The 19,621-nt window shown below is 37.5% G+C and overlaps 2 protein-coding genes across 5 annotated transcripts in view; both read right to left on the bottom strand.

Annotated features, from left to right (window-relative positions):
* Positions 1 to 699: 699 nt before the first annotated feature.
* Positions 700 to 13,910, bottom strand: clasrp (CLK4-associating serine/arginine rich protein). Of its 3 annotated transcripts, none has more exons than XM_028465077.1 (21): positions 13,755 to 13,910; positions 11,220 to 11,359; positions 10,742 to 10,839; positions 10,562 to 10,663; positions 10,233 to 10,312; positions 9,949 to 10,033; positions 9,701 to 9,837; positions 9,511 to 9,607; positions 9,037 to 9,115; positions 7,489 to 7,562; positions 7,359 to 7,400; positions 7,056 to 7,271; positions 6,412 to 6,732; positions 5,531 to 5,713; positions 5,144 to 5,183; positions 4,052 to 4,112; positions 3,831 to 3,889; positions 2,348 to 2,394; positions 2,181 to 2,266; positions 2,010 to 2,034; positions 700 to 1,335 (listed from the first exon to the last, which is right to left on the bottom strand). In XM_028465077.1, exons 2-21 carry the CDS (start codon positions 11,316 to 11,318, stop codon positions 1,266 to 1,268), a joined length of 2,001 nt encoding a protein of 666 aa, XP_028320878.1. In that variant the 5' UTR covers positions 11,319 to 11,359; positions 13,755 to 13,910; the 3' UTR covers positions 700 to 1,265. The 3 variants fall into 3 exon arrangements, 2 of the variants coding, with proteins under 2 accessions (XP_028320878.1, XP_028320879.1); XM_028465078.1 differs by having other exon boundaries at positions 700 to 1,332; XR_003675384.1 differs by lacking the exons at positions 700 to 1,335; positions 2,010 to 2,034 and having other exon boundaries at positions 5,140 to 5,183.
* Positions 13,911 to 15,695: 1,785 nt separating this feature from the next.
* Positions 15,696 to 19,621, bottom strand: part of LOC114474969 (protein jagged-1b) — a 66,317-nt gene continuing 62,391 nt past the window's right edge. For both annotated transcript variants that reach the window (XM_028465609.1, XM_028465610.1), the window contains 3 exons: positions 19,351 to 19,527; positions 17,670 to 17,823; positions 15,696 to 17,588 (listed from right to left, as the gene is read on the bottom strand). In XM_028465609.1, the coding sequence (XP_028321410.1) occupies positions 17,152 to 17,588; positions 17,670 to 17,823; positions 19,351 to 19,527 (768 nt within the window). In that variant the 3' untranslated portion in view covers positions 15,696 to 17,151. The remainder of the gene's footprint in view (positions 17,589 to 17,669; positions 17,824 to 19,350; positions 19,528 to 19,621) is intronic.

The raw sequence follows: 19,621 nt of genomic DNA, 5'->3' as shown, positions 1-19,621 counted from the left end.
TTTTACTGCTTGTCTTTTCTGTATTTCTCTCACTACAGCTCCCAAAGCAAAGTGCAGCCATGCACCAACTTATTATTACCACAAAGTAGAATATTTCTGTACAAAGTGACATTTTGCTCATAGATTGCAGTAGTTTTTATTAAACATGAACATTCACATTTTTAGTTTTATTTGCAGCTAATCATTCACTTAGACAATTTAGACAAATACAATACATAATTTTGGAAGGAAGACAGAAACCCACATGGAAAAATCCCAGGCTTTTCTGTATTATAGACTTAAAAAAAAAAAAAGTGTTAAATGTATTTAAGTAACTTCCTATACATTCTATAAGTGATCTATTCTAGATTATTTAGAATTAATGCTCTTAGCTCAATTAATTCCAAAGGGTTTCTGCCTCTGTCATATTTCAGTGTTCATTAAAACAGGAATAGTCATTTAAAGCAGGAGCTCAAGAAAAAAAATGCAGGATTTGGTATTGATTGATTTATACACAGCTAAGCTTGTCAAATACACATAAAAACTGTCTTAGTAAACTTATTTTCTGGCCTTTATAAATTCATACTTTTTATTTAATAAGTTTAAGGGAAAAGTCATGCTTGTTTATCCAAAGACAAGATGCTTTAGTTTTGTTCTAAATTGTTTCTAAAATGTGTGAAAGTCTGATGTGGAAAACAAAAACATGAAATAGCAAAAGGATTTAAAAGTAATCCTTTATTATAGATGTGCTTTTAACATCCAACGTCACTGATTACAAGTTGTAGGCTAGGCTGAACACAGGGTACAAAAAACACAAAACAAATACAATCAATAATTTTAATAAACAGACTAATTTCATTTCTTTCATAGTTTCAAACAAAACATGTATAAACATCCTGTACATACATTTTTAAGACTTGTTTTGAATGTTCAGAGTGAATAGTTCAGTTATGGAGAAAGACATGAGGGAGATAAGGTGTAACTGCACACACTGCTTTTTAATGCACAATGAGCAGAAATTTAGATGAAAACGGTTTCAGAAACAGAAGAGGAAGCATGCAGGGAAAAATAAATGTATCTGTTCAAAACTAATTAAACTAAGTATTGAACCAAAGCTTTTACAATCAAAAACTGTTTTGTACAAATGAAAAGAAGTTCAATCTGGGACTTCTTGAGTTGGTTTTATCGATCGACCATCAGTCGCTTAAGGTCCTAATGGTCCATGTGTTGGTTAGTTTCAGCTTCCAGACTGAGGTTCTGTACTGGACACCAGCTTAGAACCACGTTCAGTATCTGTAGGGTGGACTCCGTGATCTGGATCTAGATCTTGATGCAGATCTCGACGACGACCTCCTGCTGGGAAGACGAGAACTTAGTTAATAACACAAAAAGAAGTTATATATTCACTAAGGGTGTAAGAAAAAATAGATTCGGTGATATATCACCGCGTGATTATCGTATCAATTCAAAAAAAATGTCTAAATCGACTTTTTAAAATCATTTTTTAACAAAAAAAACTAGAGCCCGATTTGTCACAGATTAATCAACATCTGTTAAAAAAGAAGCAGTAGCAGTCCTCATCTTTCTCCCTTTCACACACACAGACCAGTAGCCCCCCCAGTATGAAAATATAACATACTTGGCACTTTGATAGATGCATGTGGTTACTTTTTTTTTTTTTTTTTTTTAAAAGAATTTAAGAACTTAACAGAATCAGAATCAGTTGTAGAAGCAAAAGTTTACATTTTTTGAAACATGTAATTTGACAGTTTGATAAACATACCACTATTTTAGATATTTGTACTTCAATTAGTTACATTTACTTGCTCATACAAGTTAAAGAAAATGAAATAAATTGTATTTTATACCATTTTGTAATTGTAAAGGTGAAATATGTAATTATTGATATCGCGATGTACAGTATATTGTATTGTTTAGTATCGAGATATATCGTATTACATCGTCAGATTCATGGCAATGCACAGTCAAAATAAATTAAAAATATTAATATTTCAACAGAGATGTCTTACCTTCTGTGTGAGTTGTACTCTCGACCTGAAAGCACAGAAAACACAAAGCTGTCATGACAGCGAACGCATGACTGAACACAATTACCGCTAATACTTTTGCTAACATCAGTTTAAGTGTTAATTACTGTTCACTATAATCTGATCCAGGTTGTTCACAGTTGAGGGTCTTACTGTGTTTGGAGGGAGAAGGCGAGTTGCTGTCTCGGCCGTACTGCCTCTCCCATTCGTCTCTCTCTTTCTCCCGTCGCTCGCGCTCCCTAAACACACAAGCCTCAGAGTCAGACAACACACACACACTCCTGGTTTCTCCACTCAGAGCAGCAGAAAAGGAGCATTACTTCATGCGTATCTTTCGGGCCATGGCTCGTAGCTCTCCCTCCCTCTCCTGTAAACAACAAGCAGCAATAAAAGAGCAATTCCGCACGTTGATATAAATCAGTGTTTCTCAAATAGGGGTACAAATGATGGCACGACAGGGGGTACTTGAAAGAATTAATAAAAGCATGAAAAACATAGGGATTTTGAAATGTGTATTTTTTGGTTAAAAATTATAAATATAACTAGGTGAGACCTGTATTCGTAAGGTGAATACGTAATTGACAATGAAAAAAAAATTGTCAAAAATGACAACCTGTAACAGGATTTGTTGACAAGTTTGTTCTTTTTACTAATTAAATTAAAAGTAACTAGAAGCCAGTCAACAATCCCCCACCAGATTGGCTGTCATTATAATTCACAACATTTTCCTAAATGTCCTAATCTAAGACTTAGATGTAATCATAAAAAAATATTGTCACATATCCTATCTTACTAACTTAAACAGACATTCATCCACTGACTTTGTTCATTCGTCACTCATGGACATTCATTTTGGCTCTGAACCCTGTCATCTTGTCCACTATGGATTGTTTGGGCCACTCGGTCGAGTGTAGGGTCCGAATAGAAGAACAGAAGGACAGCTGTAAGTGCTAGCTGCTACATAGTTAGCATTGAGGTGCTAGAGCTCTGCTGGAAGGCTGGAGGCAAGAAGACCTCTGGTGATCCACAAACTCTTTCTTGCACAGTTTGCACACAACTGGGCTTTAGTTTTCAATCCGTTTTTTTTTTTTTTTTTTTTTTTAATAACTAAAATTAATGCTCACAAGACGGTCTCCTCAGGTTCTACCATTGTAGCCGGTGAATTATGGGTATACCGGAAACGTGTGCAATGGAGAAAACTGTTCCGCGCTGTTTGAGGTACAAACAAAACAAGCAATTATAACAAGAATAATTTTTTTAGCGCGTACATTTTTCCTGTAATTAATTAATCACAATTAATGCATTAAAGTAACAGCCCAAGTCATTCAGTAAGTAACATTTAAAAAATAAAAAATGTATATATGCATATATATGATATGTTAGTAGATATTTGGTATATTTTTATGCATTTAAACCCTTTCTAACTAAAAGAAATGCAGATAGACACAATATTTAGACATCACATCATTGACCCTTAGATAAGGGTCAGTCTTTGTCCCACACCTAGTGGGAGATTACAGAAATAATAAGAACTATAGAAATAAATCTATTCAGGAGGCACCAAACACCGTTTTCTTCAACTACTGGTATTTATAAAATGAGATTCTTTAAAATGTGAATTGTCACTCATTCTTTCCATCATTATGCTCTATAGTTGTTTTTTTCATAGTATTCTGAGCAAAATACTGTAACCGGACAAAGGGGGTACTTGGATTCACAGATAAGAGAAAGGGGGTACTTAAGCCCAAAAAGTCCCAGAACCACTGATATAAATGAATACTTTAAAAGGGTGAACACACACACCTGTCGTTTATGTTCCTGCTGCTGGATCTTCACCTGAGCGGCTTTCTTATCCGCCTTGGCTGCATGCCAAAAAAAAAATAAACACACCAGCGGGAGGAAGTTATGACATTTTAATTGGCATGCCTGAACAACATGTAACCCAAACTCACCCGAGTGTCCCCACGAAAGCTGTGGGCACATCAGAGTATCTAAAATCTATCAAACAGGTAAGCTGCACTCACATTGCTTGTTGAGGGCCTTCTGCATTCGTAGCTTCAGCCGCTCCTGAGGCGTCATCTTGCACTGAAGGGGACAAAAATGTTAGCAGGGCCGTCAACAACCTGACAAAAAAAATCTGAAAATGTGCGTCTGTGTGCGAGAGCAAAAAACAGCAGTGTTACAAAGGTATCATCTTTATTTTTGAGAAACATAGTTCTAAGTTACAATTCTGGGGGCTCAGACTGTGTGTGTTTGAGTGGATGCAAATGCAAATATTTTCTTTTCTAAAATAGGTTTAGGCTGTAGACAGACTGGGTGTGACTGGATATGATGATGATGAAGAAGAAAAAGAAACAGAGTGAGAGAGGACAGCCGAGATCGCAAAGCAAGAGGAACAAAGAGGAAGAAAGTTCAGGTCCGGTAAGTTTAGAAAGTTCAGAGAGAGCCAGTGGCGTTTTTGTAGCAGACACACCCATCACTGGGCTGTTTCAACCTGGCCAGGCAAGAAAAACTGCAGGTCACAACACCGCAGGCAAACGCAATGAGAAGAGCAGTTTAAAAACGTTGCTTCTCTTTCACTGTCTGTTGGGATAAACTCAGATGGAGTGTCTTTTGTTTCCAAGAAACCAGGTAAAGAACGGGAGGGGTCAGGGGACCAAATGTCCCAGGGTGGAAAACAACACGACACGTTGAAATAAAACTGCTTCATGTTTTAGTAACTGTTTGCTATGCTGATGAATAACTCTCACCTTGATCTGGGATCATTAAGAATATAACAGTTCCTTAAACACATTGTGGGGTGTTTAAGATTACAGACGGATAAAAAAGACAAAGTCACTCACATAAACATGCAGTTTACAAACATTTGTCATCTAAACTTAAAGAACTTCAAAAACAACCGAGTAGTACCGAGAGGGCAACTTATTAAAATCGGTCGTTAAAGAGTAAACATGGGCTGTGCGTTCATCAGGTAAAAAAAAAAAAAAAAGCATGAACAATTTTTATTTGCTGTGAGAAACACTGGCTTGGTCTGATGGACAACCACGTCAGCCTGTCAGGGATGGGGGAGGCGTAGGCTTTAGCAAGAAACCCAGTTAGATCAAATTCTTACTGACTTTGGCAGCTCCCGTCTCTTTACCACCCGCAGCGTCAGGCCTAGTGGACAAACAAAGGGAGAGAAGATTCTATAAGCAATAATGTGTGTCATCAACAATTATATGTCAAAAGTAACATCCTTGTGTTGAATAATACATTTTCAAAAGCCCCTGTACATGGCTTTATTAGCCTAATAAGTAAATGGGAAAATAAATCAACAAAGTAAAAGAATAGAAATTATTTGGATAATCAGCATGAAACATGCATAAAATCCAAGATGAATTCAGGTGTCACAAAACAACTTAAATTACTTTTTTGGTCCATTTTCTTCTAGTTTTTAGATAAATAAATAAAACTAAACTTGTAGAGAACTAGCATTAAGGTGAATGTCTTTTATGTCATCTTACTTTCTTAGCTTGTCAGAAACGCTGATGGTCGGCTGCTGGTTTCCTCTATGAGGGGAGGGACTGTGTTTGGAGCGGCTGGGAGACTTGGACGGGCTCCTGCTGGTGCTACCCCCACGACGATGTCCTCCGCTGCTTCGACTTCCTCGCCTCAAGCTGCTGTTCTGTCGTGAGCTGGAGTGGGACCTGACAGGAAATGCAACATTTAGGCTGTGTTAGAAACATCATACTAATGTACTACTCAAAAGTCTGAGTCTCAAAATCAGTATGTAGCACATTCACATTAGATAGTATGAAAAGATTGTGTATGCGAGAAATACCCGGATGTATACTATATCGGTAGTAAGTACACACGGTGGGCACTAGTCATACTCAAACATCCCCTTTGCAAACCAAAAACATCTCTTCTTGTCTTTCATTAGTTTTTAATCCATTTGTAAATAGGGCTCTTGTTTTGAAGTTTGAAGTAGCACAATGGCAGGTCTCTGAAAATCTCCGAAATGTCGGCATGAAATGTGTTTTCAGCGAGTTTTATGGATCCAATGACCACATGTTGATATTCTACTAGGTCATTTTCTTGCTTAAAATGCTTTCAGAACTTTCAAAAGTGGAGAATCAACAGAGATATTTAGCCTCAGTGTGCTTCAGGTTTTTGTCGTTGTAGGTTAGAAATGCATCTTGGGAAATTTGGAAGTATACTTCAGTTGGAACGGTCATCATCCTAATCTTACAAACCATACTTATAGTATATAGTAGACAGTATATACTCATTGAGTTTGTAGTGTGTAGTACGAAGTCTGCTTTTCCAAACACAGCCTTAGAGTTAAAAAAGTGCAACATCATCACACACAGCGACTGCAATGGAGCTGGGTGATCATTCTAACCTTGTCCGCCTGCGTGCTGAGTAACGCCCTCTGTTATTGGATCTCGACCGAGTACGGTCTCGTCTCTCCCTCTCCCTGTTGTTGGATCTCGACCGGGTTCGGTCTCTCCTCCTCCACGATGCACTCCCTCCATTCCCTCCTCTGCCTCTAGAGTGAGATCTTGAATGTCGCCTTGATCGAGAATGACTGCGGGATCGTCTGGAATCCCTTCCTCCATGGCCCCGTCTGGATCGACGTGAGCGGGAAGATGAGCGTGACGAGGACTGGGAGGAGGAGCGGGAGGATGAGGAGGCGGAGCGACTGGAGGACGACCTGCGTCTCCTGACAAAACACAAACAGGCTTTAATACCAGAACAATCCCAGCACCTAACCTAACTTTAAATTAATTCTACTTCTTTCGAAGCACTAAATTATATCAACAGAATAATGCAAACACACATCATGACATGCACAGGAAAACAATTCAAAATACATTTAGCCTTACATTCTTAATCAAACATCTTCACGTTTACATTAGATAAAAAATAGTCAAACAGCACGATATTCATTCACTATTCATTAGTAGCTGTGGTTGTGCCGCTGAACAGATTGACTGCAAGAGGAAAATAACCAAAGAAAAGCCAAGAAGAGGGAAAGTTACCGACCGGGAGCCCCTGCTATGACCTGCAGAGTGCAGCAAGCTGGAGGGGGCGGAGCCAGAGTGAGCAGTGGCTGTTTTTGTCGCGGCTGCTGCTGCTGCCGCTGCTGCTGCCGCCACCGCTTCGTCATCGCTGCCACCGAAGCTGGTAATGAACGTGATCTTCTCTGGACCAGGAGTTCGAGAGCGTGAACGTGACTCAGAACTGGAATCTGAATCTGGCCTGAAAAAGATCAGATTATTCAAGTCATCTGAATTTAACAAGCAGGAAGCTCTGAAAGCAAAAGACAGCGACAAACCAGTAACTCACCGTTTATAAGGATCATATGTTGGACTATCCCTCCTGGCATAGCTGAAAACCAGGCAAAAACAACAGTACATTAATAGAAACCCACTTTGATACAATGGGGGGGTTAATTATGAAAAATGTTTTGGTTTACCTTGGAGGGCTGATCTGTCTACCTTTGAGTCTCTTCTCTCTGAACTCTCTTCGTTGTCTGCGAGAGCGACGACCCTAACACAAACCGGAACAAAATGTCAATGAAAATGATCAATAGCAAATATCCATAGCAGATTAGGGGTGTAAGTATGTAAACGTTTTGGTTTAGTATGTGCCTCAGTTTTGATGCATTTCAATTAAAATACAGGAAAAAAGATAAACCTAAAATTGTTGGTGTTGCGTACCCAGCAGCTTTTTATTAAAAAAACATTCAATACATACAATAATGTAATATTAAAAAAAAACAGAATTCAAAAGATAATTCTGAAAATAAGTAGTAAATTCACAAATTAATAAAAAAATGTGCTTCCTCCTTGTGATGTTTGTGAATTCCTATTTTATAATAGAAAGTGAACCCACCACAGAGAGAGTTGTTTACAGACTCTACAGACAAGCCGCAGCATGTTAAACACGTTCAATTAAAGTAGTTGTGTCCAACCAAGCTGTGTGGGAAGTGTCTGAATGTCAACCACACATTAAACTCCTCTTTACACTTTCTCTCCCTTGTTTCCTGCGATCAGTGGATGCTTGTCTTGACAGTGCATTGCTAGCTGTGATTGCCAACACTGACACGTTCAATCACAGCGGTAGAGAGTACACACTTGTTTTTGTCAATTGTCAGATTTAATAATCTAAAATATTCCCAAACACAGACCTGAATGACGAGGTTTTATGTTGGTTATGTGCTCAGTAAGCAAAGGCTAACTGCTAGGCTAACTATACTGTGTGAGTGCGATTCCATAATATCTAAAAATTGTATGGTACGCACCTCTACTAAAACAAACACCCTGTACAAGAGCTGGGCAAAAAAATCAATATGCAGATAAAAGTGATTTTTATTTTCCAAATTCGAGTTAAAAAAAAATAAATATATATATAAATATATATTTATTTTTTTTTACCAGTTTTTTCAGACTTTTTCGCAATCTGTCCTTATGGGTTATCGTAGCGCGATGTGGGCCAGCCCCCTCTTTGTTTATCCTTTAGATAGGCTATATGTGTGCCGCATGTTTAATTTTTTATTCGCACTATGCTGAAATGCTAAAGGAAGAGTTTATTATTTTTTTAATTGTACTGTTATATGTTGTAAAATATGTAGTTATCTGATTTCTTAATCAGAAAATATAACCTACTGTGAAGTTGCTGTTGCACTTTTGCTTAAACCTGGGTTCAACCTTGAAATTGTTGAATGACAGAGCCTCATTTACATTTTATTTTGGGATTGTTCTATGCATTTCAACACTTGAGGACATTCACAGTAATAAAGTTGCACTTTTGACAATATATGTGATGTCTGCAGTCATTTTTAAGTGCATTGGAAAAAGAAAATCGAAAATCGAATCTAAACTCGAATTTTTCTTAAAAAAATAAACAGAGATTGAGGTGCAAACAAAACTAACTTTTTTAAGGCACTATCGCCCAGCCCTACCCTGTACCAAAACCATTTGGTAAAAACACATCCCTACAGTGGATTCAGATTTCAACTTACCGAGTACATGGCTTTCTCTGCCTCAAGAGCTTTGGCGTATTTGATGGCCTCAACCTCCTCCTTGTCTTTTCTCAACATCCTAAAGAAAATGATGAAATCATAGGATCACAAGGACAAACTTATCATTTCCAAACAGGAGGTGGCTATCTTGCAATACTTAATACAAAACATAGAAAATGTCATAAAAGAGAATTGTAAAAAAAAAAAAAAAAAAAAAAGCCTAAACATGAAAATATATTTTGTTCTACCCTTTTAATATGATCAATCAATCAATCAATCTTTATTTGTATAGCGCCAAATCATAACCAATGGTATCTCAAGGCACTTTACAGTAGAGCAGTCTTAAGGACGGACTCTTCATTTTATGGATACACACATATGCATATATACGTATATACACATACATATGTATCCCACACCCAACATGAATTCATCATGGCGGCAAGGAAAACCTTCTGATCTCTGACAAGTTACCTGACGAAGTCGCCTTCAGTCATTCCATACCGAGTTGCCAATTTATTGACCTCTCCGACCTGTTCCTGATTGAGCTCATCCACATCAACCTCCACATCTGTGCATGCAGGTTAAAACACATCTGTAAATCACAGCACGCTGCAGTGATCCTCATGAGAAAATCTCATTAGCAAAAAAACTGTTTCCTCACCAATATCTGGAATGCCTTCATCTTCTTCAGATTCACTGTTCTCTGAATTGTCTTCATCTTTGTCTGACGTGGGCTCCACCTCCGTCACTGTGCTGTCCTCATACGTATAACCAATGCTTGCCTTTTTCTCAGCCAGTCTGCACCAACAGAAAAACAATTACCAGAGAGTCTTGGGAACAAACCTTTTGACTGTGGCTTAAAAAGCACAGTGAATATGGAAACATTGATTTGGTGTTTCAAGAGCATACTTTTTCTTTTCATCCTCATTGATCTTGGGCAGGCCGCCGTAGAGCTCATCCAGGTAGATCTGATATAAACACTGCTCCTCCGAGACTGTGGGAAGACAACAGGGAGTTACAGAGCACAACTAAATATACCCGGTGACGGCAAGGGAACAAACCATCATCTTCACAATGTAATGCACTGTGCTGTTGTCTTAACCAGTGCAGTCATGTGTATGTTTTTATTAATTACTGGTATTCCTTGCTGACAATATTTAAAAACGTACATATTGGTTGAACTGAATACATACTGTTGGCAAAATCATTCTGGACGAGGCCTCTGTAGCGCTCATAATTGCACTTCCTCTCCTCCATTTCTTGATCAGGTATTCTGCACAAAGCAGACATTACTTACTTAGTAAAAACAAGTTGACTGAATAGCAAAAGATCAACACTTAACAATGTCATTGATTGGTAACGACTGCTTATGTGCTGTTCTCACATGAAAGAGCAGTCATTTTAAATTGCACAAAAACAAAAAACACATAAATGCAGCTATTCAACAACTTTGTCAGTCCTATTGAGGCATTAATATTAAACCACGAGTTAACAATTGATAATGGAGCAAGTTCAGGCTTACGGTGTGGTGAGTAGAGGAGGGGTGTAGGTAGGGATGTAGTCCAGATGAGCCCGGACATCAAACCTGTCAATCATGTTGTTAGCGTCTCCCTGCCAGGGCATCCTAAAGAACAAATAAAATTAAATGTGTCACTCATATCTAATTCAAAACCGCAAAGGTAGCTCTGTGTGTTTTCCTCACATATTGACGGGACTCTCTGCTGCCATAGCAACAGCAGGATCCAAGTGGATCTTATAGGTACGACCATGGACCTGGAGAAACTGAGCAGGATCTTTTTTCTGTCGGGACAACATTCAAATAAAAGTAGATCAGACAAATTATTTAAAAAAAAAAAAAAAGGTAAGTCAAATTCAAACATCCTAATGTGTAATTCTTAAAGTAAAAATAGCCCAAATATATAATGTCAAGCTGGACATTGTGATAATTTATTTACAGTCTTAAGAAAAATCCAAAACAAACCTCCTCAATTTTTACTTGACTATAGATTTTCTGAAATGTCCCAACAGTCAGTGCAATTATTATATTTCAAGTGATTTAAAGCTAAAAAAAGAAAGTTCAAAGCATCTCCAGATTTGATCAAATCTGATACCGCAGTAGTTCATTCTTAGATACAATTAACTCAACGCCTTGTGTCGATGAACAGCAATAATTCACTTACGATCTTCTCGTAGTACTCCCGCCGGCGCTCGCCTCGGCGTTTGTAGTCCACCATCATACCTCGAAGCTTGCGCTCATGTTTGCGGGCCTCCTGCCACATGACGGCTCCGCTGGGGGTGGGGGCGCGGCGTGGCACGGCTGCTGTATGAGCGACAGAATTAGAAATTTAGAAGTCAGACTAAGATGCATTAAATCAGACTGGTGGTTAAATCAAGACTATTTTAAGTTCAAAACATGTGAATGTTTGTAAGCTTAAACATGAGTTATGAGGTCTTCAGATTTACACAACCGAACTTAACCATTTTTGTAAAGAAGTTCTTTCTCTTACTTTTAGTTTTAGTGGTAAAATGACTTATTTTGAACACATTTAATCTTAATTCCAAACTTCATGCTTTCTTGTTCATATGTGTCATTTAAAGGTCCAGTATTATGCAATTTTTCACCCATCTTTGTTCCGCAACAACATAGTATTTGAAGTTTATTTTCCCAAACTCGCCTGTTTTCTGGAGTTTTAGCCCTCTGAATAGGCCCTTTAATGACACCTCTATAAACTGCCTGTTTTGGAGCCTTCATGCATATGCATGAGTGGGCGTGTTTGTAGACGCAGACTTCATGCCCCGTTCTTGCGAGGGAGATCAGTGATCATCAAAGCAACACGCACACTATTGTTATTGTTTTTAAACAAAAAACTGCACATTACAATAAAAGACATGGCTATTTCAGTGGCTATTGTGATTATGAGTCCGTCTCTGCGCTGCTTCAGGGTGTGTGTTTATCACAGCAGCAAAGTCAATCAGCTGTTTGAAACACTCACTGGAGTGTTAAGCTTCTAAGTCACTTTATTCTCCTCCTCATCTCTATTAAAGTAAAATTTAATTCAATTTAATTTAATTTAAATTTTAATTTAAATGGTGGCTGCCCACTATTCTCAGTGAGGGGTTAAATGCAGAGAACACATTTCGTGTATGAAGCTTTACATATATAACAATAAAGTATAATGTATATTCTATATTAAACCACAGTGTTTGTTTTTTCTGTGAGGAAGTTTGAGAGGGAGGAGCTCTCATTCTTATAGGGTAGGAGGAGCCAGGATTGTCAGGAGGAGGAGATTCTGCTACATGACGTCACAACGTTAGAAAAATTAAAGTTGCCCGTTTGGAGCTGACTTTTACAAAATGTGGAATAACAAGGGAGGGAGCTTTTCCAACTATGGCCCTCTGAATTAGGCTAAAGGGATGTCTATCACTGTAGCAAAACCATTATAAAGTGATTTTTTTTTCATAATATTGCCCCTTTAAAGAAACGTCACCAACATATTAGCTATTAGGATGTAGTTTTCCTAGTGGGAGTAAATAATACAACTACAGTAATATTAACACAATACAGTTTTATTATAGTGTGGATTTGGTCTTCAAGTCTCGAAACCTGAATCCTTCATCAGATCCACCAATATACTGTATGTTAAGGTTTCATTTATTCAGACAAGGTTTGCCAGGAAATTTTATCTCCTGACATGTTTCGACTGTTAACTGCCCACCTTCCTCAGAGGTGATTGTTTTGATGTATCCCTACGTACATTGTCAAATTCTGATCGCTTCCTTTAGGGGTTGACCCAGCACTCTCAATTTACTTAATCAATCCAAATATACATAATAATAATACATTTAATTTTAAAAACACTTCAAGAAACTCAGACAGTTTACAGGTTAAAACAACAGCAAAACGGCAGGATGATCAAAATCATCTTCATCCATCCTTCACTTAGTTCTAAGATCTTCCTTGGTTTCCCTGACATTTCAGTTGTAAAATCTCATACTGTCCTCTTTGATTTAATCTACAAACTCATGTTTTAGTATGTCCTCAGAACTGTGTATTCTATATTAATGTTGTCATGAGGTATACCAAAGAAAAGCTCAGCATCTTCATCATGACCGTTAAGCTAGATCTAATGTATCTCAATCAAAACATGGCAGCCACAATCTACGATCTTTCTTTTAATCTGGTTCCGTCAAACATCACCCCTGACACTACCTGTATTCCAATCTCTAACTAACACTCTCTTCTACGCAAGTGCAGGAGTTAAAATCTAAAATCTGGATCTCCAGGTTTCACCTTTATGATGAATGTCTGACTTGTAGTTATGCTTTATCAATGATTAATGTTTGGTGATAGTTCTAACTTAGAGAGCTAGCTATTGGCTAAAGCAAAGCACGGCCATGTTAAGACATGTTCAATTATGTTCGCTCCGACATTTCAAAGGTTTTAGCGCCTATGTTTACGTCAGCGTCATTTAAACCACATAATAAATATACATTCACTGCATTGGTAATCGATGATAGTGTAATTTACCCAAACGGCTGAGGGCACATGTAGCCCGGGCCTTTACACTGCTCTACAGCGTTAGCATCACCGCTAGCATAGCCTAGCTTTCAGTATTTACTGAAATAATAGCGTTTAGGAGAAGCTTTGCAACACAAGTACAGCATCCGATACGGTAACACCTTGTATCAAGTGCATACATTACATCACTGTGTACCTGTTTTTTCTGGTCACCAACAGAAACTGGGTTATTTTCGCCTATGCAGAGAAGCAACACACGCTTCTCCTGTTTAACCGACTGACAACGTGCAGTACCGCCTCTGTTCGATGGAGGCGCTGCAGGGAAGGAAGTACTTCTTCTTTTGCTGTTTCATGGCGGTTTGCGTTTGAATGTTACGCTTACCGCCACCCACTGGTTACAAGTGTGAACTGGGCTCCTGAGAGGACCTGTATGTCATCTAACTGGGAGAAAACGCCTAACAAAACCATACGCAACAAGTATTAATTATTATCTCCCTTTTAAAACACCATCACATCCCGGTTAAACTCATAGAAACCCAATGTTCTCTCATAACTTTAGAAATGTCTTCATGATTAACTCCTCCCCATACTGTAATCGTTTAATTGTGGCCACAGGGTGTCGCTCTAACACTTTTTGTTGTTGTAGTTGTAGTAGTAGAGTCAAATAATGATAATAATAATAATATCAAAACACAATACACATATATTGACAGTCAAAAACTAAGCAGAAAATAACACTAAAACCAAAATAGATCAGAGTTCACTGAAAAGACACATTTCAAACATTTTGGGGAATTTTAACAGCCAATTTAATTGGCACAAACTTAACATTATTTTTAGAAATATGGATTTTTAACTCAATCAAAAAAAAAATTACTGTTTTTAAATATCTACATTATATGAATGAAAAAACTTTGCCAAAATGTATAATAAGTTGTACAAAAAGTGATGGAAAACCAGAAATCCAGCGGTGTAAAGAAATCCAAAAAGTCTTTGTGTGCATGCTCAATAGTCTCACAATGAATATCACAAAAATCATTACACAGGTAAATGTTATTTAACATTTTAAAATTGATTTCTTTAGCCTAGCGGCAAACACAAATATCCTGTCCAAATAATTGTAACAAAATCAGGTGAAATATATTTTCAAATTTATTTTAAGTTCAAGATTAAAAGAGTTATAATAGTGATTTACAGGACTGTTTCTCAACATAAATGTAAATAATTTAACAATTTTAAGAAAAATGTGTGCTTATGTTTATTTCTGGCCTGTTGCTGTTTGTTGGGGTCGGTCATACGTGTGTGACATACATTTAGTCATTTTCTGTTGTTTGTTTGTCCTTGTTGTAACTTCACACACATCCCAAAACTCTTCCTTTCACAGTAAGCCATTATGCTTTTTTTTCTTTGCTATTTATTCTGTTATTAATCATCTGACTTGTATCACTTGAACGTGCTGCAGGCTGTTGATTACAGCCATGCTCTGGATGCACTTTATTTGCAAACTGAAAACTTTTTCTAAACAACACTCGGAACATTCAAGTCAGAATCTTTGGCGTTGCCCTTTCCAGAGGCCATAGCTTATTGTAATCCATTCCTAGTCTATCAACTTTCCAAACACTGAAGAATTTCTCTTTTCCACTCTGTCATTATTCAGAAAGGCTGAGCTACTGCATTTTTTTTCCTGGCTCTGCACCAAATTTGCTTTAGTGCTAAATACTTGCCAGTGTTGACGTGTTTCACTACTGGAAGATTATTACATTCAGAGATTTGAAGCTCTCAGAAACCTGGAGATTTTTCCGTTCTCTGTGGCCTGCATACAGTGTTTATTATACATATTCTTTCCCTCACTGTAACTGTTTTTCCTTTATTACAAGTGTTATGAATTACTGTTCCTAAATAATTAAATATTAGTACATTTTATGAATTGAAATATAGAATGCATTTATTTAAAACAACAGTTAGACTTGCATACTGGTTGTTTTCCAGACAACTTGACATCTAACACACACCGTCAGTTCTATGTTTTGCTCAAGGACGAATCACCTGAGCCTCAATTTTCCCAAAATCATTGTCCTATAGAGCAGTGTTTCCCAACCTTTTCTGTCTCATGTACCCCCCAAGGCCTCTCGTCAGATTAGGAGAACCCCTTCGTCACTCCAATTTAATAACCTTTCTTTATGATTTACATGTTAACATGTTGGCCTATGAAATCTCCTGCAGCTTGAAAATGTCAACCTGTACATTTAACGCACACTAAATATCAATTTTGTGCATTACAATTATTGTATAGCAGAGAATATATTGACCTCAATTTTTAGTAATGTGCATAACATGTTAGTAACAATTTAGTAGGATATTAAGGCGTTTATAGTTAACGGGTGGAAAAGCTGTTGAATGATCATGTACAGTGACTGAAATTGCCTTAAAAATGACTCGGCATGTTGGAAATAGATTGATCAATGTTTCCAAGTACTCCCTGCAATGTGTTCAAGTACTCTGAGGGGTACACGTACCCCTGGTTGGGAACCACTGCTATAGAGGACATTGAATAAAGTTTCACTCCTCTGTGCACATCTTTTGTAAACATGACCACACCAGCAAACAGTTTCTGAGCTTGTTATACATATAAATACATAAAATGAATACATATCGGGCCTATAAAGGCTTCAAGAGACTGTGATAAATCCTTACAAAGTACAATAATTGCATCTCAAAAGTGCACTTCATATAAAGATAATGCCAAGGAGGCCTGTAGACTCCAAAGCACTGCCCAACTATAAATCTCAGTGCAACATCACTGATGTGTTCTTATAACAGTGACCGGAGCGCCTTTATTAATAGGGAAGACAGGATTACAGGATAAAAGGATGGTGAATGATGGTGTTGTTGGTTCTGTTGTAGAGAGAAATGAGGTAAAATGACACATCCAAAGCAAATCCCAGTACAAAAGGGAAGACATATTTACAGTTTATTTATGTACAAAAACACATTTTCACACAATGGTATAAAAAATTCATTCATATTCTTTAAAAAAAAAAAGTACAGACATCACTTACAACAGTGTAGAGTTTGAAATCACTTTTGGGCATATACACACTCTTAAGACATGTTATGACAGTTTATTCTTTTACAAAATGTTTCTGCAGTGTCTTAGATCTGCTATACTCTTATACAAATCACTCACATACACTTTGAAGCACACACTCACGTACAAACAACCAAGAAAACACACCAAGTTTTAAATAGGCATCCACTCATTGTTCTCTGTGCCTGAGTTTAGTCTGAGATGGAAACTAAAGGTCTGACTACCAGCAGGATGACTTTATGGTCTCTCAAAAACTGCAGACAGTATTTATGGTTCTGTACTTTACCATTGAGTCTTTTTCTCACACATTTAAAAAAAAAAACCCCACAACAAACACACTCAGACCTTCCTCGGTGTGCCCTTTGCTCCTGCTGTGTGCGCATGGACTCCTCAGTCTTTAAAGAATCAAACGGACATTGTTTTTCTCTTCAGCAGCACTGAGGACACATGTCCACATTTCAAAGTCAAAATAGCTTCTTAGAGGCACAAAATTTCAAGATGGGGGTCAAACCTCCAGGTCCTGGTTGTCTGTTTGGTGGAAGCGATTCAACTTTTCCCTTTCTCGGTTTGAAATGTCTATTTTAGGGGGGTGGGCCGGCTTTAGTGCTGGTGAAGGGTGTGGAGGTGGCAGTGAGGGCGGCAAGGTGAGTTCAATTTCTTCGTAGCAATGTGAGCCAGGGCTAGAGGCTGGGTGACTCGTAACCGGGGAAACGGGAGGCGGGGGGGGCATGGCCGGGTCCACGTTCCTGATGAGGTTTACATATTCTCTCTGGTTGTTTATGCCTTCTTCCTGAGGGACAGTCGGCTGCTTTATCCTCTTTCGATGGAAATGGGATAAAACCAAAATACAGGTGACACAGCCACAGAGTGTCAGAAACGCTAGGATTCCCACCAGGATCATGTAGAAGCTGATGCTCCCAGTGGAAGTGTTGGACATGGAGCCTTCAGACAAAGACACACAGTGATCAAACCAGGAAGTAGCATCTAAACATCCTGAATAAATGCATAAACTGCAACACTCACCTGGACAGTGTGGGCCAATGCACGGATTTCTGAGGCTGATGCATTTGTCTCCATAGTAACCATCAGGGCAACCACACATGTACCGGCCCTCCGTGCTGTGACACTGCTCCCCCTGCAGGCAAGGGTTGGGACTGCAGGGATCCAACGGTATATTCTATAGTATAGAATAAAAACAAAAAGTTATTCCTTTTAAATGTATGATTATAAAGATTAAAAGATAGTCAGTGACAAAAAAAAGTTGCTTTAGAGAATTAACAAGATTACAGCTCAGTTTTGTTACATTACATACATTAGGTTCTTCATCACCCCTCATATAAAAGGCAAGCAACTTGGAATACAGCAAACATGGAGGAACTGTGGTCACGTGGAAGCAAACAACTCACATTTTTTTGGACTTGTACGAAAATAAAACCCTTTTGGACTATGGTTAGTGATACCTTACGAAAGGTTTTGGGATACAACATTCCTACGAATTACAGTGTGCTGTACCTTGGGAACATTGGAGATATGATGCAAAAAGATGACCGTTACTTAGTGAAAAGCAGCCAGAAAGGCCATTACCAGACTTTGGCTTAAACCTGATGTTCTAAATCAACAGTAATGGACCAACATAGTCCAGAACATTTATCATATGGAGAAACTCACATACTCTCTAAGATTAAAGATACCAGACTTGATAAAAATATAGAGCAAATTGTCTACTTTTATACTATTGGAAGAGTGCAATGAGTAGGCCTTATGTGTGTCCTTATTTTATTATTTTCAGTTGTAACTGAGATAGTCTGCTAAGAGTCAGGTTATCCTGTGTGATTTCTCTATTAACTCTAACAATTGGGTTACAACCTACTCAATAACCTCCTCTTTGTTTCATTCTGTTTTGTTTTTTTCTTATACTTTTGTCTGAAAATACAAATAAAAATAAAGTTACAAAAAAAAAACAAAAACAATAACAAGAATACAAATCTAATCATTTTCAAAAAATACTTTCTCCTTCAGGTCAGTCCTAAACTGTGGAATGAACTGCTGCTGCTGTAAAATAGGTTGGATTCATCACTTTCAGTTTTTAAATCACTTATGAAAACCCACCATTTCACTTTGTTTTGCCTTGGATTTGCTAAATGCACATTGTATTTCTGTATTATACATTGATTTTTGTCATTTAAAAAAAATCTTTAATGGAGTTTAGAAAATCTTGTGTACTTTGGTCCCTCTTGTTTGCTTAAAACTTGAGTTTTGGTTTCATACATGATTTCATTGTTTTGACAGATCAAAAGAAAATCATATATTTTTTACAGTTTTTTAAAAAAAATCATATTGAATAAAGTTTTTTTTTTAGAATCTTTGAATTTCTAAAATATCCAGACTAAACTGGGTATGTACCCTGTCAAACCTACTGCTTCACATCTCATATACATAGATGTGCAATATTTTACACATATTTAATTATCATTTTATATATTCTTGAATTATATGTTCAATCAATCCACCCACCCATGAGGACAATGATGATGACTATGGCCCAAACGATCAAATCTGCACTTTTTTTTTTTTTTGTAAAAATAGGATCTGTCTATATAAAACCTTATTTAACATTTTTGCAAATAATGTACAGTAAATGTGTCTTTGTTAGAAAATCTTTTCATTAAAACAATCTCATTTTTGTATTGATAAACGAACCAACCTCACAAAAGAATCCTGAATATCCTGGCAGACAGTTACATGTAACATTTCTTCCATCCTCCTCCACACAATGTCCACCATGCAGACAGGGGGTGCTTTCACAAAGACTCAGAATAGTTTGGCAATATTTTCCTGAGAAACCAGGTGGACACACACACTTGGAATCCGACGGCAGGTCCTGTTTTGGAGAACAAATACATATGTAAATAATGTTAACGTCAACAACATAATCTTAAATGCACAAATCAGAAACAGCAAAGAAATGAACAAAT

This window comes from Gouania willdenowi, chromosome 13, assembly GCF_900634775.1.
Source record: "Gouania willdenowi chromosome 13, fGouWil2.1, whole genome shotgun sequence".
Lineage (NCBI taxonomy): Eukaryota > Metazoa > Chordata > Actinopteri > Blenniiformes > Gobiesocidae > Gouania > Gouania willdenowi.
Note: the sequence above shows the minus strand (reverse complement) of the source record. Positions and strands in the feature narration are given on the sequence as shown.

Bases quoted from the DNA above. Each gene is read 5' to 3' on its own strand.
- clasrp (XM_028465077.1), bottom strand. From the start codon at position 11,318: ATGTGGCAGGAGGCCCGCAAACATGAGCGCAAGCTTCGAGGTATGATG. The intron at 9,838-9,948 runs GTATGCTCTTGA...CTGTTGGTGCAG, and splicing joins AATGAGGATGAAAAGAAAAA to ACTGGCTGAGAAAAAGGCAA. The intron at 9,608-9,700 runs GTGAGGAAACAG...CTGCATGCACAG, and splicing joins TGAAGGCATTCCAGATATTG to ATGTGGAGGTTGATGTGGAT.